Raw genomic sequence first — 27,604 nt, forward strand, 5'->3', positions numbered from 1 at the left:
TTCCTTTCCCCCATTGAATGAATTTCAAATGTCGTAAAGCTAAAATAAATGACTTGGTCATTCAGTTGAGCACATTCAGCAGAAACTCATTAAGTACCTAATATGCTCAAGGCACTTTAGCAGAAAATACTGTATTTTAGGATAAATGTCTTGGTTTCTATTTAATTTAAACATAAAGCAAAATTATATTGAATCAGTTTGATGTAGATGAATTCTGATGGTGCATGCCTTTCCATTAGGTCAGATATATTACCCATTCTTTCTGAGAAGGATTTGATTTTGGGCATGTTGCTTTTGAATGTGTATGTGCGAATGGTTCATCTCACCCATTTTGTAAGTGATTCTGTCATAAAAGTTTAGGTTTGTTTTCATGATTCAGTTTTGTTTTAAAGAAGTAGTAGCTTTGCCATTCCTTCTCTGATGATTCATTGTGGTGTGGAAGCAACCCTTATGTCTTTTTTTTTTTTTTTTTGGTGGGGCCATGAGGGTTAAGTGACTTGCCCAGGGTCACACAGCTAGTAAGTGTCAAGCATCTGAGGCCGGATTTGAACTAAGGTCCTCCTGAATCCAGGGCCGGTTGCTTTATCCACTGCGCCACCTAGGCCCCCCCCCCCCCCAACCCTTATGTCTTGAAAACAATTGCCAGCAAGCTCTGATTGGTACTAACCAAACAAGAAAGCCATAGAGTGCAAGTCCAGTGACGAACTATTGTATAAACACTAGCCTGCCTAAATTGGGAGAGTCTCATTGCCAGAAGATTGGCCACCACCTGATGAATTGTTTGCGAACACAGCAACACAGAAACCTGTCAGCTAATGATACTTGGAGGAATTGTGAGCTGTTTTTCTGGATAGTAGGAGGAATATCCATTCAAATGAAATCACGGCTCTTCTGAAGAATTGAATTAAGAAAATAATAGTCAGAAAGTCAACATTTCAACAAAATGATCCTCTTCCCCAGCCCCACTTCTTTTGTTCATTTATTTCTACCTCCACACCCTTTGCTGCCGCAGAAGTGGAAGGATGTTCTCTGCAATTGCATGGGCCATTGTGTATTTTTCTTTATTTCATGAGTTGCCATGGCCAAAGAACTCATTGCCAAGAGGCCAGTCTGTCTCCTGGTCCTCAAAAAGCAGTCAGAGTCCATTGCCAGGATCGTACCTGAAGCCTTTCCAGCATGACAAAACCTGCTAGCAGAGTTGATGCTCCACTGTCTCAGTCTAACCTGACTTTACTTTCATCTCCCAATGAGGCATTGGGGTAGGACTTGGTAGAAGAGCTGAAGATTGTTAAAAGAAATGCCTGAAGTTATTGAGGATATTTGGGAATGTGTCTGTGTGATTTTAAAGCATAAAAACAGATTTTATGTTGAAATTTTATAGGCAGATTCATTTTGGTAGGTTAATGTTTTCTGCCTTTAGCAAAGATCTCCCCCCCCCTGCACCCCCAATCTCTGGCACATCTTTTCTAAGGTATTTCTTCTCACTTGTTACAGTTTAGTGTTTTATATAATAAACTCCTTAAAACTGAGACTTCTCTTAATTAATTAAGATTCCTAATGGTAGCTTATGTGTTCAAGAGACTAAGCTGGTGATAGATGAGTGTTAGTTTTTACTTGTTTTTGATAAAAGAGACAAGATATCCACAAGGAGTTTGGTTAGTAAATCTTCCAGGTGGGAAATATTCTGCTTCTTTCTGTATAAAGGGCATTCAATTCTACTTATCAAAACGGCAACAACTACTTTTTAATTACTGTTTGTCTTTTTCTCCAGACATCAGGAGAGAAGGTGGGCAAACTAAGCCTGGTTGACCTAGCAGGCAGTGAAAGAGCCACAAAAACAGGAGCTGCAGGCGACAGGCTGAAGGAAGGAAGCAACATTAACAAGTAAGGATTTTAGAAACTCTTTCCTGTTTTTTTTTGGTAAGCAGCTTTGAAAATTTGGTGTAGTTTTTAAAATCTCATCATGGTTTCTATTAAGTCTAAAGGGTCCAATGGATGGATTTAGGAACAGGGAATCAGTGTTATTCTTTACATACGAAAATGGATCTATTGACCCCATTTCCAATGGTAACTGAGTTTTGAGTATTTTCTAGTGGTGGTGGTGATAGTGTATTTATACCAATCTATCCTTACTGTCTCCCAATCTCATTCATAACCAGTAACATTTTTTTTTGGGTGGCAGATTGGTTAGAATTGCAGTCTAGTAGTCAGAGTGCAATAAGATAATTGGTCTATATAAAGATCTATTCATGAGACTTAATATCTTCCACAGCCCTGTGCATTAACTAAGTGAATATATTCTAATCATAACCAACCCATATTGTCTTTGTACTTTTTGGTCTGCTCTGAGCATTGAGTACTTCATAATATTCACATAATATTCTCCATCCACTAATTCCTTCCTAATTCTAGGATTGTCCTAATTCTGCTATGCTTTTCTTTTCTGTGGAATTTAATAAGCCAGGTTGGAGCTCATGATCAAGTATGTTCCCAATGGGGATTGACCCTGGCTGGCAGAACTAATAGGGCAAGTTTTACCTTTCCAAGCATAGCTGCAATTTTCCCATTATCAGTTTGCTTCCATTCCTTTTTCTGTACTAGTTCTCCATCTCCTGGGTAATTAGAGATGTGAAGATAACTTCCATATCCATCAGTTTTCTCTAAGCCACCCCTGTCCTTAGTGTGACTGGTGATCTCCGGCCAGCCCTTTTTCCTCTGGCTTCTTCCTGTACTTGTTGGGCCTGAACCCACAGAACACTCTGCTGCATAGCAGACTGATAATGAGGTTGTGATAGATTGGCTCCAATTTGGGGTTTTCTCCATGCTGTTTACATGCCTGACTAATTCCAACTAGTGAAGAATATAAACAACTTTTTAAAAAATGGCCACATTCCATCTCCAGCCCCTTGAGGCAGCCCCTTTATCCTCCAACTAGGAAATCTTTGTGTCCAAAATAGGCATGGATTGGATTGATTATGTCATTGTGTTCATCTTCTATAACCTACATGCCTCCTAGGCAGCAGGTAACTCCCTTTGGTATCTATATATCTCCCAGTAAATCTTGGAGGAAATCTAGAGTGACAGATACCATCCACTGATTCCTTTAGATCCTCCTATTTCAGCCAAGCACTCAACATATGGAAGATTTGATATTTTAGGCATTGTTTGACATCTGTGGACCCCCACCTCTGAAGAAAAGCATGGGCTGGTATCTTCTCATACCTCTTCTTTAGGGCCAATCTTGCTCTTTAAACTTTTTCAACATTAAGTTTCAGTGGTTCTGTCTGTGTTGTTTTTTCTATTTACGGTGTAGTCATTTTTCTATTAAAGTTGTTTTATTGATGCTTCTTTTTTTCTTTTCTTTTCTTTTCTTTTTTTTTTTTTGGTGAGGCATTTGGGGTTAAGTGACTTGCCCAAGGTCACACAGCTAGTAAGTGTCAAGTGTCTGAGGCTGGATTTGAACTCAGGTCCTCCTGAATCCAGGGCCAGTACTTTATCCACTGCGCCACCTAGCTGCCCTTGATGCTTCTTTTTTAAAAATATTATTTCTCTTTCCAGTGATACCCCCAAACTAGTCCAACCATTTCTTGTAAAAAAAAAATTACATTCAAGAAAAACAGATGTGTTAGCCATATGCCCCATTCCACAACTGTAGGCTACCATCTCCTTACTGACAGATAGAAGGCATGCGTTGGGTGTCTTCTAAAATCACCATGAATCATCGCACTTATCAGAGGCCTAAAGTCTTATGGTGTTGCCTTTCTTTTAATAGAAAAATTGTGAAGGATCATTTTTCAAAGGGAGGTTCTCCAACACAAGCCTCTTATTGTATTTGTCTTCTTTTTGGTGATTTCTTTTGAGTAGCGTCTACACGAATGGTAGGCCACCATGTATATTTGCAGCAGTCTAATGATTTCTGCCACAGTCTTGAATGAAGACCATTGAAGAAGCAGTTTTCTTTGCTCAGCAATAGTAGGATAGAAGTAATTTGTAGTTTCCATAGGCTTGCAGTTGAATGGCATTATGCTGACCACAGCGTCAAAGTGTCATTCAGATGTGGGCCCAATCAATCTTGCTGAACTTGTTCAGACATTTTATCTTTAGATTTTTTTGCTTACTAATGTTCATGACACCCCGCAGGTCCCTCACCACCCTTGGTCTGGTTATCTCAGCCCTTGCAGATCAGGGTGCTGGAAGAAACAAGAACAAATTTGTACCATACCGTGACTCTGTCCTCACCTGGCTCTTAAAAGTAAGTGATTTTTTTTTCTTCATGTTTTTAGTGGAAGAGAGAGAGCAAAAAATTAAAGGATAGAATGTTCCAGTGTCTAGATTTACAGTCAGAACCTTTCTGTATGTGAGGTAAAGCCTCTGGATAAAGTGCCTGCATCCATCCTTGATTTTCTCCTCTTTGGAAGGCAGCGAGGTGGTGAAGTAGATAGAGTGCTGGACCTGAAGTCAAGAAGACCTGAGTTCAAATCCATCCTGAGGCACTGAATAGCTGTGTGACCCCGAGCAAGTCACTTAACCACTGTCTGCCTCAATTTCTTTAATTGTAAAGTAAAGATCACAGTAGCACCTACCTCGAAGGATTATTAAGAGGATTTGAAAATTGCTTCACACAGTGTGTGGTGCATAGTGGCAGTTAATAAATGCTTATTCCTTTCTCTTAACCCCTTTTCAGTGAAAGCCAGTATGAATTGCAGCACCCTTCTTTCTCGAACCTCACATAGTGTTTTTTTTCTGTACTCCTCTAATATATGCCTATTGTAGTTGGCTGTGTCTAGGTCTTAGCCCTCTACTCTCCCAGGCCCCTTGAGGGCAGCTGCCATGGTTTTTTTAGATTAACAAAGGAAACAACTTTGTAGTTCCCTCAGCGCCTAGCATATTACAAACGACATGCTACCTCCAGGTGCTCTGCAAGTTGTAGCTAACACAATTATTTTTGGAAGGAAGAGAGAACCTAAATGAAGTTTCTTCATGCTGGAATGGTTTTCTGTGCAAACTTCTTATTCTAATATGTATTAGTTATGGATATTTAATCACTGACAGGCTTGTTTAATTATCTTTTAAGGAATACATACATTCTTATGTGTGTGTAATATATCAAATAGCTTTTTTAGACGGTTTTTCATCCTCTGTTTTCTCCTCTTTGCTTAGAGACAGCATAGAATAGTTGAAAAAATGCCAGATTTAATTAATTAAGAAACCTGAGCTCTATTCCCCGCCCCCCCAATCTCCCTAGCTCCTATCACTCCTAACTAGCTCTGTGACCTTGGGTGAGTCACTGAGCTCCTTTGACTATTGGCATTCTTTCTCATCTGTCAAACATTAAGCTCTAAAAATCTTAAGATTCTAAAAAGTTCAATTCTTTTCATGTTTAACTTCCTTTGAATTTGCTACATCTGAAACAGAATTTATCTAATTCCACAAACAGAGTAAATGAAGGACTTTCCTTTTTCTTTGAAAAAGTGCCAATTTCTGGTATTGTTATTTCCTTTTTCTGAGTGACTTCAGCTATTTTCAGTGTAGGCAGAATATTTTGTTGCTTTCGAAGTCACAAAGGGCTTTTAAAATATCAAGTATTTGTTGTTGGCCAGGTTTCCTTTCCTCAGCATAAACTGAAGCACAATATGTGCAGTTTTTCACTGTGGCGGTTATTGTTGCAAATCTTCTTTTAGCCAGTAGCTTTGGTAGCTCATGTGGGCTAACAGTATGTGGTTTTTGAAGGGCAGCACCTACCCCAGTGTTGTTAGTGCACAGATTGGCAAACCCAGTGGGGATCTTTATAAGCAGCTCTTGCATCTCACTAATGTGTGTGGGACTCTCCTTAACATTATTAGGATGGTGCCAAATATAAGTGTGTCAGAAATGTTAGATTGGCATCTATAAATGAAGCAGTCATCAAGCTTGGGGACAGAGGGCTTCTCAGAAAGCTGTGATCCCTCCTAGGACAAAATAACCAGCTTTACCATCATTTCATCTCTTCTGGTGTATTTTCTTTCAAGATAGAATGCCTTTATTTGTGTTTCTATAGCAAACTGAATTGTTAGTAGTAGGTGTGTAAATAGATTTTGGAGTATTAGCTATTAAATCTCTGTGGACCAGGAAGGATCTGCTCTCTAACTCCTTTGTTTTACAGAAGATATTGATGCCTGAAGAAATTACATGATTCACCTAAGGCCAAAGATTTACATTTTTTGGCAGTGACAGGATTAGAACACAGGTCCTTGGACCTATGAACCTACTACTACTACTAAAAGGAGTATATTCTAGGAATGAGAAAAAGCATGCATGGATACAGAGAAGTGTGAGAAAGAGCAATTTGCGTTCTGGGCACAATTAACAGTCCTATTCAACCAGAATTTAGCATGTAGCATTGAATTTAATGTGAGATAAACTTGGAAAGAAAGTTCAGTGCTAGATTATGCAAGTACTTAATTACAAGGCTGAGGAGCTTGGTGTTGTTTTTTATAGGTAGTAGTGGTGGTAGTTGTAGCCACAATAGTGGTGGTGGTGGTGGTAGTAGTAGTAGTAGTAGTAGTAATCATAACAACTGACCCTTAATTTTGCAAAGCACTTTAAATAGGTCAGGTTTCTTATGAGGCTAGTCCCATAGGTGTTAACCTCATTTTATAGACATCCAGTCTGAGGCTTGGCCAGGTTCAGTGACTCACCCATTCTTGTACAGCTCAGGAAAGAGACAGGACCTGAGCCTCTATATCCCTACTTCAGGTCCAACGTTCTTTCTTCTCTGCCATGCAGGTGAGTGACACAAGCAGACCTTGGTGCCAGATTGGTTGCCCTCTCACTGTACTAACTGGTTCAGGTTTAGAACCAGAAAAAAAGAGAAGGCTGTGGGGCTTGGAGCAGGTGAGAACCTTCAAGATGGTCCAGACCAGCCCCTCATTTGGTTGATGGGGGAGCTGTGGCCTGAGAGGTCAGTAGGGTCTGGTACAAAGTCCTGCAGTTGTCAAACCTATGTCTTCTGACTCCATGTACTCTGTCCTGTATTGCTGTCTGCGGGAGTCAGTTTATTTAAATTTAACATTTACTAAACTTACTATGTGTGAAGGAGGGCTATAAAGACAAAAACCAACCCCTAGTTATTGGCCCTCTCAGAATCTACCCACTGGTGGAGGATGGAGAGGGATACAAGATATTCACAGGAGAGAGAGAGAGAGAGAGAGAGAGAGAGAGAGAGAGAGAGAGAGAGAGCGAGAGAGAGCACGCGTGAGCGCGCAAGAGAGTGCTCTTGCTCGAGCAATAATAACTCAGTGAGGGACAAGGGATGGTGGTTAGGAAAGGTTTGTGTAGAATATGCCTCCTGTGTTAGAGATTTAAAGGAAGCTGATGAGGGAGTGCATTCCAGGCACAAGGGTCACAAAGGACAGCATCTTTGACAAGCTATGAGGATGAGATGTTGGATTCAGGGAACACTGTGGCCAGTTTGTTTGGACCAGAAAGTGTGTGAAGGGGTATAATATGAAATGACTGTAAAGGTAGATTGAATCCAGATTATGGAGGGCTTTAAATGTCAGACTGAGGAGTTTCTTTTTTATCCTAGTGACAAGAGGAAGCTAAGTTAAATTTGGAATAAGAGATTTGTGAGGTCAGGCCTGTGCCCCAGAGTGATTCTTTTTCTCTGTGTGTGGGTGATAGATTTCAGAGGCTTAGAATCTTGACTTGGGAAGAACCAGCATATGATAGCCACAAATTAATATAATGCTTTAAAGTACACAAGATACTTTATCCTTGTTTCCTTATTTGAGCCATTCCTGTTGGAGTAGGTGCTGTAGTTATTATTTTTTCTCAGTTCAGCAAGGAGGAAACAGTCTCAAGTAAGGTTAAGTGACTTGCCCACTGTCACACAGCTAGCAAGCCCCAGAGGCAAGCTTTGAGGGAACAACTTTCCTGACTCCAAGTCTAGTTTTCTTTATCCTATATATCGCATACCCTTTTCTGGATTTGATTTTTGTGGGGAAAGCATGAAATACTTAATATTTTAAGGTTTCAAAGTGAACTGAAATGTCTTGATTCATCTTTAGGAGCCTTAATAATATTCTTGTATGTTTTGTTGTATAATTTTAGGGGTTCAAATAAGGATTATTGATGACTAAAAACTAGCAGTACTTTTTGGTCATACCAATCTAGTACCATAGAACCCACGAGGTTAGAACGTTTCCTTTAACAATTATGGAGGGAGGAGGATGGTCTTCAACTACATCATCTTGTGTGGTAGCCTGATCATGAATGAAATGGTACCTTCTTGGGAGACTTATAACACAAATCTCTATTTTACAGAAAAACTAGATAATGTTCATCTTCCAGTGAATATATGCTGTGTGTGTGTGTGTATAAAGAGAATATATATGTATATGTAAAGATATATATATTCTCTTTATGTATAATTAATTGGAGAATTCATCTGGTATAGTAGAATGCTCACTGGATTGTGGGTCAGGAAGCCTGAATTTTAGCCTGGCTATGCTGTTAACTGGCTTTGTGGCCTTGGATAAGTCATTTCGCTTTTTTAACATTCATTTTTCTCCTCTGCAGGACAACAGAATTCGAATAGTTTTTCTTTGAGATCCCTCCCAGTTGGAACATTCTATGATTTTATTATTTTTTCTCTTTCAGGACAGCCTTGGTGGTAACAGCAAGACAGCCATGGTGGCCACTGTCAGCCCCGCAGCTGATAACTATGATGAGACCCTTTCAACTCTGAGGTATGCTGACAGAGCCAAAAACATTGTGAACCATGCAGTAGTGAATGAAGATCCCAATGCACGAATCATTCGGGATCTCCGAGAAGAAGTAGAAAAGCTCCGAGAACAGCTGACCAAAGCAGAGGTACAGGCACATTTCAGTAATTGGCTTATGATTCCTTTTGTTTCTGTGAGCATCCAATAAAGCCATTGTTTGGGTTGTGTTCTCTTTGTCCCTCAAATAATGGCTTTTTCCACTCAGAAAATCTGTATTTAAGTTAGAAGTAAGAGTTGAAGCGAATTTTGAATAAAAGAAGGAAAATGAATTGTGATATATGACATGGCAGTTTGTTGATCAGTCAACAAGCATTTTTCGATTGTTGACCATGTGCTGGTCCCTGGGTTCTGGAGAGAAAAAGACAAAGTGAAGCAGAACTTGCTTTCTAGGGGTTTATACTAAAGTGTGAGAGACTGCATAGAAAGAGAGAACAAGGGGAAGTAAGTTATTTTTGTGAGTAGAACAAAAGCAACAGGTTATTCAGTTTAACCAACATTTATGAAATATCTGCTGTGGGCCAGTAGGCATTGTGGATACAAGACCAAAACAAAAAGGGCTCTTGCTCAGTCGGAGAGTAGTCTAGTCTTGAAGGATACACCATGTACGCAAATAAGTAGCAGAAACAGAGTAGATACAAAATTATTTTGGAAGGAGGACAGTTCTAATGTGTGGCAGGGCTGGGGTCAGGAAAGGCTTTGTTTAGTCATGGTATTTGAACTGTGCTTTGATGGAGGCTAGGGATTCCATGAGGAAGAGTTGAGGTGATCTGTTCCAGTAATGAGAGAACACTTATGCAAAGGTATATAAAGTTGATATTTTTTCTAAAGTAGGGGAGGGGATGTGGCATGGGTAGATATGTTTTAGGAACATCACCTTGGTAGCTTTGTGGAGAATGGATTAGAGAAGAAGGTTAGAGGTGTGAGTTGCATGAATTTAGAGACATCTCCATCCCAAATATTCAAACAGACTATTTGTGCCTGACCTGTTGTCGAGCCTTCCAAGCTTGTATTGGTATGATCAGCCACACTGTACATTGACCCGACATCTTGATGTCATTTCAGTCTTCTTCAAGTCTGAAGGGCAACAATGAATGAGGTGAGAGTTAGTGAGCATCTGAACTAGTATAGCAGCTCTGAGAGTAGAGAGAATGGGCAGGATGTCTTCATGCCTAAAGTGTTCTCTCTCCTCACCTCATCTTGACTTCTTTCAAACTCAACCCAAATACCTTCAAAGACTGCAAATATCTTCCACAAGAGGCCTTTTAGAGGCTACCCCAATGATCGTCTCTCTTCTTTTAATTAACCTTTCCATTTATATACTATACATAGCTTACATGTACAGATATCTGCATGTTCTCTCCCCCAGTAGGTTCCTTGAGTTCAGGAATGATGTTTTTGCTTTTCTTTTTATTACTAGAAATTTAGACTGTGCCTGGCACATAATAAACCCTTAATAAATGCTTGTTATGGGGCAGCTAAGTGGTGCAGTGGATAAAGCACCAGCTCTGGATACAGGAGAACCTGAGTTCAAATCTGGCCTCAGACACTTGACACTTATTAGCTGTGTGACCCTGGGCAAGTCACTTAACCCTCATTGCCCCAGGGGAAAAAATAAAATAAATGCTTGTTGACTGATAAATATGTGAAAAGTTTTGGAGGGAGGATTGACAAGTCTTGGCAATTGACTGAATATTGCACATGAGGATGCCGCTAAGGTTTTGAACTTAGGTGACTAGAAGGAAGATGGGTGCCATCAGTTTAAACAAGTTTAGATTACAGTATATTTTGGAAGAAATATAAGTTCTGTCTTAGACGTGTTGAGTTTGAAATGCCTTCGAGACATCTAGGTGGAGCTGTCTCTCGTGCAGTTAGCAATACAAGGCTGGAGTTCGGAGGAAGATTAGGCTAGCAGTATAGATTTGAAAGTTACCAGTATACAGATGATAAATGAGTCCATGAGAACAGAAGAAATACCAAGGGATAGGACAGAGAGAGAGAGAGAGAGAGAGAGAGAGAGAGAGAGAGAGAGAGAGAGAGAGATTGAGATTGAATGAACCAGAACAAGAACCCAGGACCAAAGCACATTTAGCGGGTGGGAGAAGAATGAGGATGAAGATTCCCCAGGCAGGAGAGCCAAAACCAAAGGAAGAGAGAGTACCTGGTTTTCAGAGTAAATACTTTAGAGAAGTCAGGAATGATGAGCGCTGAGGAAAATGCCATTGAATTGAGCAGATAAGATATGATTGGTAACCTTGGGGAGAGCAATTTCAGGCTAGTCCCTGGGGTTGAAAGTGAAATTCTAAGTGGTCTGAAAATGAGTGTGATAGAAGGAAATGGAGGCAATGCATATAGCTAACCCTTTTTAGTACCTGGCTGTGAATGATGAAAATAGTAAGAGCAATAACAGCACATGACACGTGCATTTTGTTTTCTCATTTAACCCTCAAAACAACTCTGGGATGGAGGTACTATTAGAGCACTTCCATCCTCCTTTTATAGATGTGAAAACAGAGGTAGACAGATGTTAAGTGAAGTGTCTGAGGCAGGACTTGAACCCGGATTTTCCTGACTCCAAGTCCAGTGTTTTGTCTCCTGCAGCACCTTGGAACTCAGTTTGAGATGATGGCAGGGTTACTTGAAAAGTTTTTTAACAGATTAATGAATTAATTAACAAAAAACATTATTAAGCACTTACTGTTTGCTAACATCCATAATAGGCAGTGGGGATACAAAGATGCAAGTGAGATGCTGCCCTCTAAGAGCTTACTGTCTAATGGCTGGAAAAACACCCCTTCTCCAAGATTTTCCCTTCTCGGTTTACCATCTCACCAGTTAGCACTTAATTATGGATATCCCTGGTTATTGTGGGCCCTTTATTTTCATGTGTTTCACTTCTCCCTCCTCCCCTGCCATGGAGTATGAGTCCTTATGGAAAGGCAGTATGTCTTGTAATTCTTCTGTATACTACATAGTGCTCTGCATAATACTGAACAAGCACATAAATCTTGACAGGGACTTAGTATACCCCGAGGGATTGGTTCTTGACTTAATGTCAGTAAAGCATACCTTAACCAACCTACCTCCCCACCTCTTATTCACCACAAGGAGTGCTACAGTAGACCATAAGATCATCCTGGGAAAGCAGAGACAATATTTGTATTTGAGCTGTTGCAGATTTCCAGTCTTCTGTTGTATTCTGCTGTGGATTTAATCCAGTGCTATAATACCACTAAACCATACAGAAGGATCTCTGTGGGTCACGTATTGACTTAGAAGAGCATGCGTTATCTGTATTATTATATTTTCATTTATTTTGTTTAATATTTTCCAGTTACCTTTTAATGTGGTTTGGGCTGCTGGTGATGCATATTTGACATCTCTGGTCTGAACAATGTAGACAACAGGAGAAAGATGACAATCTAGTCCTTAAATTATGTCATCGTGGGGGCATCTAGGTGGCGAAGTGGATAAAGCACCAGCCCTGGATTCAGGAGAACCTGAGCTCAAATCCGGCCTCAGACACTTGGCATTTACTAGCTGTGTGACCCTGGGCAAGTCACTTAAGCCTCATTGCCCCACCAAAAAAACAAACAAAGAACAAAAAAAAGATGTCATCTTAATATGTTCTGTAATCATTTGACTCTTTTCACTTTGGCACTTTGCAGGAGATACAATCCATTTGTGATCTATGATAATAATAATAATAACAACAACAATAACACAATCATAGCTAACATGTAGCCATCTAGGTTTTATAAAGCACTTTATGTAAATGATCTCATTTGAGCCTTGAACTACAAATAGAATATTGTCATTTCCCCCATTTTACAGATGAGGGAGCTAAAGCTCAGAGAAATGACTTATCCAGTATCAGAGAGCTGGTTAGGATCTGAAACAGGTCTTTATAATTCCAAACCTGGAGGTCTCTTCATTGTGCCTTAAGTATTTCTTCATACTGAATTAATGCCAGCCAGCCTTGGCAACGTTATATACTTTGTCTCTAAATTTAGTAAATAAATTATTGATTCTTTCATTTAGGGCACCACTTAGAATAGAGACAACATATGTATTAGAGAGTGGTCTGGTCTTGAAGTCATATCCCAGCTTGTGTTCGCTGTCTCTGTCTCCCTTTCTTTCTCTCCCTCCCTCCCTCCCTCTCTCCTTCCCTTCCTCCCTTTCCCCTCTCCCTTCCCCCTCCCCCCGCCCTGTTTCCTCAACAAGTCCCAGGAAAAGAGAAGGATTTGATCCTGGGGAGTGTCTTCAGGTGGGGATCCCCCATCTCTTTGTGGGGGAAAATCCCCTGCTTCCTTCTCAGGAAAAGGGTGTACACACACACACACACACACACACACACACACACACACACACCCCTACCCCTAATTGTGTAAGCAAGCTTTGAGCCATCCCTGAATTTTAACCTGCAAGATGGAGATAATGATACTTATCTCCTAGAGTTTTTTTGAGGATCAAATGAGAAAATAATGCAAAGTTTGTTGTAAACCATAAAGCAGTATTGTTGTTATTAATGATAATATTGTAAGTTATCGCTGTGATTATAAACAAACAACCTTTTGGAATAAAACCATTAACATACTAAAATTTTTGCTCACTTAAATTAACGTAGCTTATTCCATATTTTGCTAAGTGATTAGCTATTTTTTTATAAAGTGGTAAGAAAAAAATAAACTGCTTGATCTAATTAATTGTTGCTCATATAGATCATAGAATACAGATTTGGAAAAGTACTTAGAGCTATATAGCCTAACCCCATCATCTTTCTTAAATTTTTAAATTTCATTTTAAAGGTAATATACATTCATTTTCTTCCCCTCTCTCATTTAAAAAAATTGCAAAATCCTTGTAACAAGTATTCATAGTTAAATGAAATAAAGTCCCACATTTTCTATCTCCCCACAATATGTCTTTGTCTGTGTCTTGAATCCATCATCTCTCTGTTAGGAGGTGGGCAAAAATGTATTACCCGTCCTCTGGAATTAGGGTTGATTGTTGCATCATTCAGTCAGAATTCTTTTGTCTTTAGAATGCTTTAATCCTGTCATTTTACAAATTCACTTAAAAATGAGCAAACTGAGGCTCCAAGAGTTTATGTGATTTCCCCAAGGCCACACAGGTAAATAGAAGCAAAGCCTAGATTTGAGCCTAGGGGTTAACTGTTTCTAAATCCATCGCACTTTCCCCTGTGGCACAACTTTATATGCCTTAGATGATCTGTCTTGTATTCATGGCACAGACAGTACAATAGAGATTCTGTGTATCAGTGACAGTCCATTGTGTTTTTGCCTAGGTCAAAGACCTCACTGTACCATTGAGCTGAGCTGAGGCAGATTGTTACTTTTGTCCCATTGGGTTTAACATCTCCTCTTTTCAAGGCGTTTCACATTTGAAGATTAAAATATTTTCTCTTTGTAGGCCATGAAATCCCCAGAGCTAAAGGATCGGCTAGAAGAATCAGAGAAATTGATTCAAGAAATGACTGTAACCTGGGAAGAGAAATTAAGAAAAACAGAGGAGATTGCACAGGTTAGTATTTCTCTATTTAAGGGAAAGTGGAACCTATTACCTTCAAAATGTTCTTCAAAACTCCTTTAAAGATACTCCACAACTATTCATGAGTGTTTCGGATTAGACTGAAATGAAGTTTCTTATTTTACTGTGGTTCTTCCTTTTTCTTTTGATTTTATGTGTGACCAACTCTGTGCCGATGATGAACATTCAGACTCTAAACTAAGGACTCTGTTTGTTTGTTTTTCAAAATTACTTTCCCAAGAGAAGCCTGAGGCAAAATGGCAGTACTGTTCACAGTGCAGGAGACTTATTTTTTCCAGTGTCTCATCTGTGGAATTGCAGTGGAGGGGAACTTACAAGTTTTCAAGCTGATTAATTTATAGCTTCTGGTTCTCATCCCTTAAATTTCAGTGAAATATGCTGCATTCCAGAGAGTATTTTTATCATTTTCCTAGGTGGGTTTGTAAGGAGCTGAAATAAGACTTGGCCAAGCTACAAAATGTATAATGGTACAGCTTAGGCTATCATCTTTATTGCCTGCCAATTCCTATAATAAGGTTATCATTTCTGTACATTTGCATAAGCTTTTCAAAAGTACATATCTAACATTGGCTTATTTTTTGTGACATCATTATAAATGTGCCAAAATGAATTGCATAGGGTCAAGAAAAATTAAGTAGGTGAAATTTGTCTTCAGTTTCCCCTTCTACTCTACATAGGTTCCAGTGTATCTGACCATAGGGATGTGTCATCCCTAATCAAGGATGCTTGCTGCACCCTAACTGTTCCAGAGCCATGCAGGGCTACTTCTTACTGTTCCCTTTACTTCTCTTCTCCCTTTATTGAAATATCTGTTTTATTTACTCAGACTATACATACATTTTCCACTGTGCCCAAGGAAACAATGAGTTTGTCTCATTTTATAGAACTACTTAGCACATTCTACTTTACAACCAATCATTCCTGTACATATCTCATTGGATTGTAAGCTTCTTGAGTAAGAACTAAATTTTAGTTCTCTCTTACTCTTATTTTCTTATCACTCACAGTGAGATATATTTCACATAGTGGTCCCCACCTAAATGTTTGTGGAATGAATGGATGAATGCCGTTGAATATCGATTTGACTAAATTTATGGAGCAAATTTGTGTCAAAGCCAGTATTCCAGTCCTCTGAGTTCCTTCCTCACTCTCTCTCCCCTCCACCCCAGTCTCTTCATGTAGTATGCTGTTTTATGAGCAAAGTGTCTAAGGGCAATGTAAATTTGGTTTCCTTTAAAACAAGGAGAGGGGGGCAGCTAGATGGCGCAGTGGTTAAAGCACTGGCCCTGGATTCAGGAGTACCTGAGTTCAAATCCGGCCTCAGACACTTGACACTTACTAGCTGTGTGACCATGGACAAGTCACTTAACCCCCATTGCCTAAAAAAAAACAAAAAACAAGTAGAGAATAATGGTGGATGAGTTATATTGTTTTTCCATCTCCCACCAAGTGATTTTAAATTAATATTGAATAGAAACTAGCAAGTGACTACATTTTCTAGAGGGATAAAGTTGCTTTTCAATAAAAAGTATTGTACTATTAATATGATTTTATCACATATTTACTGACAATATGAAATATTTTCTTTGTATAAAACATATTATTCTGTCCTAGGACTTTTAGTTTCACTTAGGTGCCTATATCTTAATGAGAACAGGGAAAGATTGAAACAAGAGGCTAGTTGGTCGATAGCATACTGATCTTGAAATTTAATCAACTTTGGCTCATTTTTATAATCTATTCATTGAATCCCCATTATGTGCTGGGTGCTATTTGAGCAGAGTGTCAAACTCAAATAGAAAGATCTGGTGGCACTACTAGGGTGGTATCCAAAAAGAGATAAAACCCCAAAAGTTAAAGGACCTATATGTACAAAGAATATTTATGCCAGCTCTTTTCCGGTGCAAAGAATTCGAAACTGAGGGGATGCCTATCAGTTGGGGAATGGCTGAACAAATTGTGAGATGTGATTATGATGGAACACTATTGTGCTATAAGAAATGATGAACAGGATGCTCTCAGAAAAACCTGGAAAGACTTACATGAGCTGATGCAAAGTGAAATTTACTGTATACAAAGTAACAACAATATTGTAAGATGATCATCTGTGAATGAGCCAAGACAACTCTGAAGGACTGATGAAAAATGCTGTCCATCCCCAGAGAAAGAACTGATGGTTTGTCTGTCTGAATACAGATTAAAGCATAATTTTTTTAGTTTATTGTTCTTGAGGTTTTGGTTTTTTTTCACAATCTGACTAATATGGAGATGCTTTGCATGGCTACACACGTATAACTTATATCGAATAGCTTGCCTCTTAAGGGGATTGGGGAGGGAGGAAGGAAGAGAATTTGGAGCACAAAGTTTTAAAAATTGACATTAAAATTGTTTTTACATGTAATTGGGGGGAAATAAAATTCTAAATAAATTTTAAAAAAAAATTTTTTTTTGGTGAGGCAATTGGGGTTAAGTGACTTGCCCAGGGTCACACAGCTAGTAAGTGTCAAGTGTCTGAGGCCAGATTTGAACTCAGGTCCTCCTGAATCCAGGGCTGGTGCTTTATCTAGCTGCCCCCTTAAAATTTAAATTTTTAAAAAAGAAAAGAAACATATGGTGGCATACTGACTTAGAAAACTACAAATTAACATTATATGTCTTGCATTGCATTTCCATTAAAGATTTCCAATTATATCTTTTAAAAAAATTTTTTTTTTTAATTTTTTGCGGGGCATTGAAGGTTAAATGACTTGCCCAGAGTCACACAGCTAGTAAGTGTCAAGTATCTGAGGTCAGATTTGAACTCAGGTCCTCCTGAATCCAGGGCCAGTGCTTTATCCACTGTGCCACCTAGCTGCCCCCTCCAATTATATCTTAATCTGGATTGGGCCACAAGTTTGACACCTCTGATGTAGAATATGCAACAAACAATGTCCCTACCTTTGATGACTTGGCAGTTTCACTGAGCTAAGAATATATGTAAAGTTACCATGACAGTTATATGTGGGATAGATAGTAAGTTTTATAGGATTTCAAAGGATAGAATGATCAGTGACTGTGAAGGCACTTGACTTAACCTAAATATTGAAGGATAACTAGGATTTGGATAGGTAAAAGAAAGTGGGGAGGGAATGAATAAAGTCATGTGTGGAAAACAGTGACTAAACCAGCCTTGTCAGGAGCAAAGGATTCAGAGGGACATAATGGTGGAATGTGAGATTAGAACATCTGGAAATGGCTAGCTATTTTGTTTGGACACCTTTTCTTACACTTTTTGTAAATGACATAATTTTTGTAGGCATATCATTGATTTTGTACATGCTATTGAATATTAACCAGGTTCCTTTACATCTTTGTTTTATGTTAATGATCATGATAGGGGGAGGGGGTCATGATAAAAGACTATACAGAACGGATCCTTATTTTTTTTTTAACTTGATGGAAATACTTTGCAAGACACTTTTCCTGTGAGATTTACTTTTGAATTTTTGAAATATGACTGTTGCTTCTATAAGACACTAAATTGATGTCAACAGTTGTTATTAATGCATCTTCAGCATTAGTGAAAACTAAGGAAAATTTCCCTAAACAGTTATAGTTTTTCCCTTTTTGTGTGGTGTTGTGTTTATCTGTGTGTGTGTGTGTGTGTGTGTGTATGTTGTGTTTTTCTCAATGATAACTAGATACTTCTTTTTTTTTTTTTTTTTTGGTGAGGCAATTGGGATTAAGTGACTTGCCGAGGGTCACACAGCTAGTAAGTGTTAAGTGTCTGAGGCCGGATTTGAACTCAGGTACTCCTGACTTCAGGGCTGGTGTTCTATCCACTACGCCACCTAGCTGCCCCATGATACTTCTTTTGAGTTGCTCTGGCTAGTGCTAGACTTTTCCTGAAAAGGCTTATCTGGATGTATTTTATGTGTATTTGTGTTAAGAAGAGTGACAGAGGGGCAGTTAGATGGCGCAGTGGTTAAAGCACCAGCCCTGGATTCAGGAGTACCTGAGTTCAAATCCGGCCTCAGACACTTGACACTTATTAGCTGTGTGACCCTGGGCAAGTCACTTAACCCCCTATTGCCTGCAAAAAAAAAAAAAAAAAAAAAAAGAAGAGTGACAGAGCATGCAAATATCTTGTTCTTTCTTATGTATATATTTTGCTTTTCAAATGAGGATTTCTCCAGAAAAATTAACACAACACATCATAACACATTTACTACAGTAATTCATTTTTAGAATCAAAGGATGTTATTTATATGACTAGTATACCAATCAATCCTGTGGGCATTTGGGGGGACGGGGTTTGTGGAGGGAGGCAATTAGGGTTAAGTGACTTGGCCAGGGTCACACAGCTAGTAAGTGGCTGAGGCTAAATTTGAACTTAGGTCCTTCTGATTCCAAGGCTGGTGCTCTATCCACTGCACCACCTAGCTGCCCCATCTGCAACTTAAAAGACAAAGGAAAAAGAGACTTCTTCCTTCTCTCACTTGGATCATTAGCCTAATCTGACTAATTTGAATCAGTTAGGGCCTTTCACTCTTGTCCTTGTCTAGAGACGGATGAGCAGTATACTGTTTCATACTGGAGAGTGAATGGCTGATGAAGGTTTCTCTTTCACATTAATGAAAACTTCAGATTAGGATACTTTAAATTTTTCTTCTTGATAGTTCAGGTTTGGTTCCTTCCACTGTAGTGTTAATCCTTCCCACATTTCAATGACCATCTAATTGTCAATTACAATTACAACTAGCTGTGTGACCCTGGGCAAGTCACTTAACCTTCATTGCCCCGTGCAAAAAAAAAGAAAAGAAAAGAGAAAGAAGCCAAAGCAGAGAGGACATGCCCTCAGAAGTAATAAAGCCAAAAAAACCTGCAGAGAGGGCAAGAAGGATGAAGGTAGAGAAAGGCCAATTCAATTTTACAATTAAGACATCACAGTTAACTTTGGAGAGAGCAATTATAGTTGAATGATGAAGATGGAAGCCAGACTGCAGAAAAGAATGAGAGAAGTGGAGAAAATGCATTGAAGAAGTCTTTTTTTTTTGGCGGGCAATGGGGGTTAAGTGACTTGCCCAGGGTCACACAGCTAGTAAGTGTCAAGTGTCTGAGGTCAGATTTGAACTCAGGTCCTCCTGAGTCCAGGGCCAGTGCTTTATCCACTGTGCCACCTAGCTGCCCCTGAAGAAGTCTTTTTCAAGGAGCTTAGCCATGAGAAAGAGTGGAGATGCTAGAGAGAACAATGTGCTAGACAGGACTGTGTGTAATGGGATCAAGGGTACACATAGAATTTTACTTGGCAAAGAGAAGGGCCACTTTCATGTGAGATAGGGGTGATGTGAGTGAGGTGAGATGAAGAAGTAGGAAGATGGCACTATCAGTGAAAGATCTCAGTGTTTTCAGTAATGAAGCAAGATTCTCAGAGGGTGGAGGAAGGATTTATTAAGTGCCTTCTCTTAGCCAGGCACTATGTGAGGTATGCAGACCAAAAAATAACCCCATGTCTTTTAGGATTGACCAAATCCATATATCAACTCGTGGAAATTGTAAATCAAGCATACTGACAGCTTTTCCAGTCTGCAGTGTATTGAATTTAAAATGACTTTCAGGAGGACTGCATAAGTAAGCATCTTGAGCTTTATTCTCTGATGTGAATTTATCACAAATAATTTTTGAGATAATTTCTTTTCTCATTCACTTATTTGTACTTTTCGCAGCTGCCTACTACCCCACTGGAGCAGCTAGGTGGCACAGTGGATAGAGCACTGAGATTGGAATCAGGAACACTCATCTTCCTGAGTTCAGGTCCAGCTAACTACCTAGACAGACACTAAGTGGCTGTGTGACCTTGAGGAAGTCACTTAACTCTGCTTGGCTCTGTTTCCTATTCTGTAAGATGACTTGAAGAAGGAAATAACAAACCACTCTAGTATCTTTGCCAAGAAACCCCGAAGTGTGGGGTCACAGATAGTTAGACACTGCAGAAAAAACAACTGAACAACACTGCTCCCTGTTGGAGCTTTTAGTTAATAATTATTTTAATGACAGTAGATGCTCAAACACAAGGAAAGGTGCAGGTTAGCATTTGGAGGCCTGCTGATGTGTCTGTGGAAAGCAGAGCTGATGGTAGAAGCCCACCATTTGCACTTAGCCACCCACACTAAGATCTAGCTGTATCCTTGCTCCACATAACTACTTTTATTAGTGATAATGATGTCTGACTTTACATGTATTATCTTACTTGTACTCCCTAGTGACCCCATGAGACAAGTACTAAAGGTGTTTTTAGACATGTGCTGAGGGAATAGATATATGACATGGATCAAACATATATATTCCTTCTCTCACACTTATATATACATAGAAATAATCTCGTCTGGAAAATGTATGCACATAAGACATACTGTGGTATACAGACTCCTTCACATATGGACATGTAATTTTGTATATTAAGAAATGCACATATGAGCATACTCATTCATTAACACAATAAGTGAGAGTAGCAGTAACAAGTGCTCGTTATTATATGGTCACAATAGGAGAGAGCCCAGTGTAGTATTTGGGCTACTGTTTATAATGTGCTTTTAAAAATAAATTTATATGTAAATTGTTCATGTATTCAGTTTAGCGATGTCTTCTATATTCTGTATGTTCTCAAAATCTTAAAACTTGTAGCATTAATATTTCTTGAATATCCTTCCAGGAACGACAGAAACAGCTTGAGAGTCTTGGAATATCTCTTCAGTCGTCAGGAATCAAAGTTGGGGATAATAAATGTTTTCTTGTCAATCTGAATGCTGATCCTGCCCTAAATGAGCTCCTGGTTTACTATTTAAAGGTAAAATAATTTACTTTTCAGTTTATTTATCGCAATAGGATAGAGTCATAACACGGGCTGTCTCATCTTCATGAGCTCAAAGCTGGCCTCCGACTTTTACTAGCTGTGTGACCCTGGGCAAGTCACTTAACCCTGTTTGCCCCAGTTTCCTCATCTGTAAAATGAGCTGGAGAAGGAAATGGCCAACCTCTCTTGTATCTTTGCCAGAAAAACCCTAAATGGGGTCATGAAGAGTCGGGCTTGTCTGAAATGACTAAACAACAAGTAGCTTCCTTGAGAAGTTATTGTCTACATCCTTTAAACTTTTTACATTTCAGTTTTCTCATCTTGAAAATGAAGGCATTGGACGAGATCCTGAGTTCTGTTCTTGGGATTTTTATTCTTGTGTTCTCAATATTTTGATGACTGTACTTCAGTGTAATTAGTTCCTAAACTATACGATCTTTAATGTCCCTTCCCACTCTAAATCTTGTGATCTTAGATCCTACATTAGGTAGTATATAGAACACACCGTACTCTTGCATTTAGTTTCTTTCTTTGTCTGGGGTTTAGTTAATGGTGGAAACAGGAAGCCATAAACTATTAAATAGTATGTTGCGTCCATAGCAGAATCCTCCTTAAAATCAAGTTCCTGAATCTACAGAGCTGAGGACCCACCACTGTATTTGTAGTCACTATTTTAGGGTTGAATGACCCTAATGTTTTCTGGCTTATGAGTTTCAGAAGATTATGGATACTACAGATGGTGATTATTTTGTTCAGTAGAGGTGGCATGTTATGAGTCTAACTAACATTATTTATAGTAGGAATGATAAACTTACATAGTAAGGGCCTCATGTTAGAAAACAATAGCAAATTATGTTTCAGAAAAATGTCTATGATGAAGGACAAATTTAAGACATCTTAATCATTGTTTACCACAGTTTCCTTGATGGAAGGTGTTTCATTTTAAGGAGTTAAATACAATGTCATCTAATACACTAAAACTCTACAATGGAATAGTTAAAAAATCAGTAGAAACAGGGCTTGATTTGGCATCTGAAGATCTGATTTTGAATCCTGGCTCCTCTACTTACTGGATCTCATCATTTCCCTTGGATTCAGTGATCATATCCAGGCAAATGACTCTCAGATCTACTTGTCCATTTCTGATCTCTGTCCTGTCCTCCATTCTTACTTTCCAAATGCCTTTAGACATCTTGAACTGGATGCTCCATTGACATCTTAAACTCAACATTCCTAAAAGTGAACTCATTATTTTTTCCTCCAAGACTTCCTCTCTTCCCTATTATTATTGAGGGTACTTTCATTCTCCTAGTCATTTGACTCACAACTTAGGTGTCATCCATAACTCCTTAGTCTCTCCTATCCCCATAAATCCAAAGTTCAGGTCCTATCATTTCTCCACGTGCCTTCCCTCTGAAATTAGCTCCAATTGATCTTATATACATCTAGTTTGTACATAGTTATTTTCAGTTTACCTACCCCTGTGAGCTCCATGGGAGTAGAAACTGTTGTTTTGCCTTTTTTTTTTTTGTATCCTTCACACATAGCACAGTGCCTGGCACATAGTAGGTGCTTATGTTCACTGATTGACTTCCTGTATTTCTTTGGGTAACTCCCTTAACCTCTTTGGACCTCTGTTTTCTCATTTTTAAAATGAGAAGAGTGAACTGGATGACTTCTAGAAGTCTCTTCCATCTCTAAATCCATGATCCTATGGTTATGATGTTGTTTATGTCATGCCTTCCACATAATTAATGATATATAGTGCATCTCTATCACCATTACAAGATGACTCTCTAACAGGTCTTATTCTTGTGTCTCTCTACTTTCATATTATAACATTGTTCTACTCCTTTTAAAGGCAATATGACAGAAATTTCCGTTTACAATTGCATTCAGTTGCTTTTAGAGACTTTTTGTATTAGTACATAAATCACTTAACCTTTTTTATTTCTCAGAAGAATGCATTATTTTTCTTTTTGATGTCACATAATGCAAATAAGAGCACAGAATAAGAAAAAACCCTGACTCATTTCTGCTCTAAATACTTTTAAAAGAATTAAACAAAGACACTGTTTATAGACTTTTGGAAAGGAATCAAAATATTTCCAGTCATCTTGTATGTAGGTGTTTGGATTCTGTTTCCGTCTGTGTGTCCAGCCCAATCTTGGCAGCATTTGAGATAGTGTTGCTTTCTTGGATTTTAAGTTAAACTCATGAAAAGATATTTTCATGACATAGCAAGTTGACAAAGATGACTTCAGTCCAGGAAATTTTTAGTTCAGTAAAGAGATTAGGAAGTGGTGTGTTGCAAGATTTTTTTCATTTCAGCCCTCCTTCATTTAGATTCCATCTTTCAGCCACTGAATAGTTGACCCATTTTGGGCACATGACCTATGGTCTCTAAGTCTCGTTTTCCTCATCTTTAAAATAAAAGAGTTGGACAACATGATTGTCTCTTTTGATGTCTCTTCCATACTCTGACATCTCCCTATTCTATAACTCTTACATAGTCAGACCAAACTCCCTTCCATATCTAAAAGAGATTTACTTGGACAGACATGCCATAGAGTTGAATGCAAGGTCATGTTGCATTCCATCTTATTCTGTGCTCTAAGGGCAGTTATGAAGCTATATGCTACCCATCACCAGGCAGGAAGGCACAGTCAACTCCAGCAGCTGTTCTGAATCACTTACTGGAGATCCTTGAACTTGCCTAATGAATCAAGAAATCTCTGTACATTTTTTGTAACCAAGTAAGACATTCCCTTACTAAGAAGTCAGGGTTGGAGATGGTGACTGATCCAAGAACTACTCTTGCTTTTGTACTAGTGGGATGTCTTTCTTTCCTTGGAACTTGATCATGAGCAGCAACCAGGAGAACAAGGGGAGCTCCAGGAGGAAGACAGGGAAGGATGTGTGCAGGATGATGGCTCCGGTTGCATGATTCAGCATTTCCCTCAAACAGCTTATTCCCTCTGCAGCATACCTCCATCTGAAGGCAAACCTTCACTTGTAGGGGAAAGGCAGCTGCCCTTTGTGTACTTTGATAGTTAATATTGTTAGCTCACAACCACTTGCATGGGGTACGGGTAGTAGTGAAGTGCAGAGAGTTAACACAGCTAGAAGGAGAACAATGTAAGGCCAGCCTGGGCTGGTCCCACAAAATGGAGACCTTGGAAAGAACTTAAAATGGGAGAAGGGGGCTGGCATGGTTGGTGGTAAGTTTCAGGGTGAGAAGGACCAAAGGATAGTGGCAAAGTTTGGAGAGTCAGAAGCACAGTCTATAAGGATGCAATGAAGCATGGCTGGCCTTGTCCCCTCAAAATAGAAGCCCCAGAAAGAACTCACTAATGGGAGGAGGGGACCAACATGGCAGAGGGATATTCCAAGGTGAGAATTGATATGACTGATACCTTTTGGATAATTCATATGTAATTATTCTTTGAGTCATTTATAGATGCCAAACATGTCCCTTTAGGTTAAGAGTTCTATGAGTGGGGCAGCTAGATGGCGCAGTGGTTAAAGCACCGGCCCTGGATTCAGGAGTACCTGAGTTCAAATCCGGCCTCAGATACTTGACACTTACTAGCTGTGTGACCCTGGGCAAGTCACTTAACCCCCATTGCCTGGGGGGGGGGGGAAGAGTTCTATGAGCCTGTGAACTTTGAACAAATGTATTTTGATAATTGTATTTCTTTTTTTTCTTTTTTCCTTTTTTTTTTTTTTTTTTTTTTTTTTTTTGCGGGGCAGCCGGGGTTAAGTGACTTGCCCGGGGTCACACAGCTAGTAAGTGTCAAGTGTCTGAGGCCGGATTTGAACTCAGGTCCTCCTGAATCCAGGGCTGGTGCTTTATCCACTGCGCCACCTAGCTGCCCCTTGATAATTGTATTTCAATATAATTGGTCTTCTTTGTATTTTTTTTTTTTGTATTTCATTTAAGCATTTAAAAACATTAAAAATATATAAGGAATTTAGAGAAGTGCAAGAAAAATGTTATGAACTGATACCAAGTAGGAATCAGGAAAACAATATGTACAAAATATTTTTATGAATACTGTAAATGAAAATAGTAGTAACAGTCATCCAGAGTGATTAGTGGTATTAACCCCTGGTAGTCCTAGAGAACAGTTGATAAAACATACTTACCACCTTTCAACAGAAGTGATTGATCATAGGGACAGAATGTTGCATGTGTTATCCAGCACCACCTCTGTGCCTGCTGCTTTTACTTAACTGTTTTTCTTTCTTACAAAGGAGGGTACATGAGGTGGTGCTTGTTGATTAATAGGGGGCATTTCAGGAAATTACTCTGTAAAAATAAAAAGTATCAGTACAATTCAAGAGGAGCTACGTGTGTTGGCACAAGCCTGTATAATCTTTGCTACTGATGGAGGCTGAGGCTGGTTGATTTCTGGAATTCCAAGCTACAGCAGGACTGAAACTGATTGGTGCCCATGCTAAATCTGGTGCCCATAGGGTGATCTATGACGAGAGAAGGGCCCTGTGGCTGTCTCAGGAGGAGAGCTGGAGAAAACTGTTGCGCTGATCTGTATTGTGATGGGCCCTCTGTGTGACCACTGTTCTTTTAGCTAGGGAGAGATAGAGAAACCCAGTCTTTAAAATCAAAACGAGAAGCCATCCACAACTTCAGGGGGGGAGATGTTATAGAGATGATTTTTTTCTCTTCTTCTTTTCCCTTTCCCTCTTTTGTTTTGTAGTCACTTATTGCAGGAACGTAAAGACACATGCTTCCCAGAAGGCTATTGTCTGAATGTCCATAGCAGAGTTCATAGAGCATTGGTAATGATTGGGGGGAAAAAAGAAGGGAGCAGAAGAATCACCGTGAAAGATAAGACAAGAACTGACCAGGTCACAAAAGAGCATGAAGGCTCAAACTTGGACATCAGCAACAGAGGTGGTGACAAACAGTGGCAGCTAAGAGAGATGGATGGCTGCCAGCAGCCCAAGAGGCATGGCACTAAAAATTATAGTGTAGTTTGCTTCTTCTTACTGGATTCAGGTTTGAGGACACATATGATAGCCTTGTCTGTTTTTGTAATACATTTATGTTCAGAATGAGAGGCAGCCTGGCATAGCAGGAAGAGAACTGGTCTTAGAATCTGGAAAACCTTAGGTCATGTCTTGCCTGTGACATAGGTTGTGTGATCCTGGGTGGATCATATACTCTCTGAGTGCTCAAGCCAGTTCTCTAGGATTGTAAAGTGCAGAACAAGTTCTAATAGACATTGGATTTTTTTTTTTTTAAAGCTCCCTTATTGGGGGCAGCTAGATGGCGCAGTGGATAGAGCACTGGCTCTGGAGTCAGGAGTACCTGAGTTCAAATCCGGCCTCAGACACTTAGCACTTACTAGCTGTGTGACCCTGGGGAAGTCACTTAACCCCAATTGCCTCACTAAAAAAAAAAAAAGCTCCCTTATTTGTCTCATTACTGATAAAATCATAGATCCTAGTCCAAAAAGTAGCATCTTCGAAAGGCTTATTGGTTGCCTCATTTCCTAACAGATGAGCTCACTTGAAGTAAGATAAAAGTCTGCAGCATCTAGGAAAAATCCTGGGGATGGGTGAAGTAGAACTCAGACATTCCTGGAGAGGAGACTTTTGGGCTAAGGATATAGGCCACAGAGTGTTGAGAGAGACACTTGAGATGAACACAAGTATGAGCCCAGAACTTCAGTCATGAGCTGTGTGTTGACTTATGTTTCTGCCAGATTCCCCCACAGTGCTAAGGAGAGGACTGGGGACAAGGGTTAGGATTGCTCATAAATAGCTTTGTATGAATAAACAAGATTCTCTTCTGCCTTCAGCATTCTCTGAGTGCTAACTTGTTTGGTTTGATTCTTCAGATTGTAGGCAAACTGGATTATTTGCTTTTCCCCATCTCACTTTGACCTTTCCAACCTTTTTGCTTTTATATGCACAATTTCCCATTCCTAGAAGGGTTTCTCCTCAAATCTCAATCTTTCAAATTCTTCCTTCTTCCCACCTTACCTTAGGGATCAATTCACTAATAAAGCTTTTTGTGATACTCATCATCTATAAGCAAGATTTTTCTCCTTGAATTATTCATGCCATTCATTGTAATTGGTATATTTTTCTCTTCACCAGTAGATTATAACTCCTTGAGGTCAGGGACCATATTTTGTTTCTTCTTCCTATATTTATCATGTGACTGAGTATATTCACATAGTAGGCATTTAAGAAATGTTTATGGCATTTGTTGAATTCACTTCAACCTAGTAACAGTTGGCTTATAGCTAGCTATCTCTGTAACTTCTTTTGTTTAAGCAGTCTTCCATAAGAATTGTGTGATTCCTTCTAAGATGCTACTTAGCAAGTGAGCTGGGATCCCTTCCCACAATCTAGTTGGGGAGTTGAAGGTAACATGAAGACAAAAGCATTAATCAGTCAATAAACT

The 27,604-nt window shown here is 39.2% G+C and overlaps 1 protein-coding gene across 1 annotated transcript in view; it reads left to right on the forward strand.

Moving 5' to 3' along the window:
* Positions 1–27,604, forward strand: part of KIF13B (kinesin family member 13B) — a 269,721-nt gene that overhangs the window by 114,733 nt on the left and 127,384 nt on the right. Inside the window, 5 exon segments of the mRNA XM_043988280.1 lie at positions 1,772–1,884; positions 4,141–4,252; positions 8,641–8,853; positions 14,196–14,306; positions 21,025–21,159. Coding sequence (XP_043844215.1) covers positions 1,772–1,884; positions 4,141–4,252; positions 8,641–8,853; positions 14,196–14,306; positions 21,025–21,159 — 684 coding nt within the window.

Source organism: Dromiciops gliroides, chromosome 2, assembly GCF_019393635.1.
Source record: "Dromiciops gliroides isolate mDroGli1 chromosome 2, mDroGli1.pri, whole genome shotgun sequence".
NCBI lineage: Eukaryota > Metazoa > Chordata > Mammalia > Microbiotheria > Microbiotheriidae > Dromiciops > Dromiciops gliroides.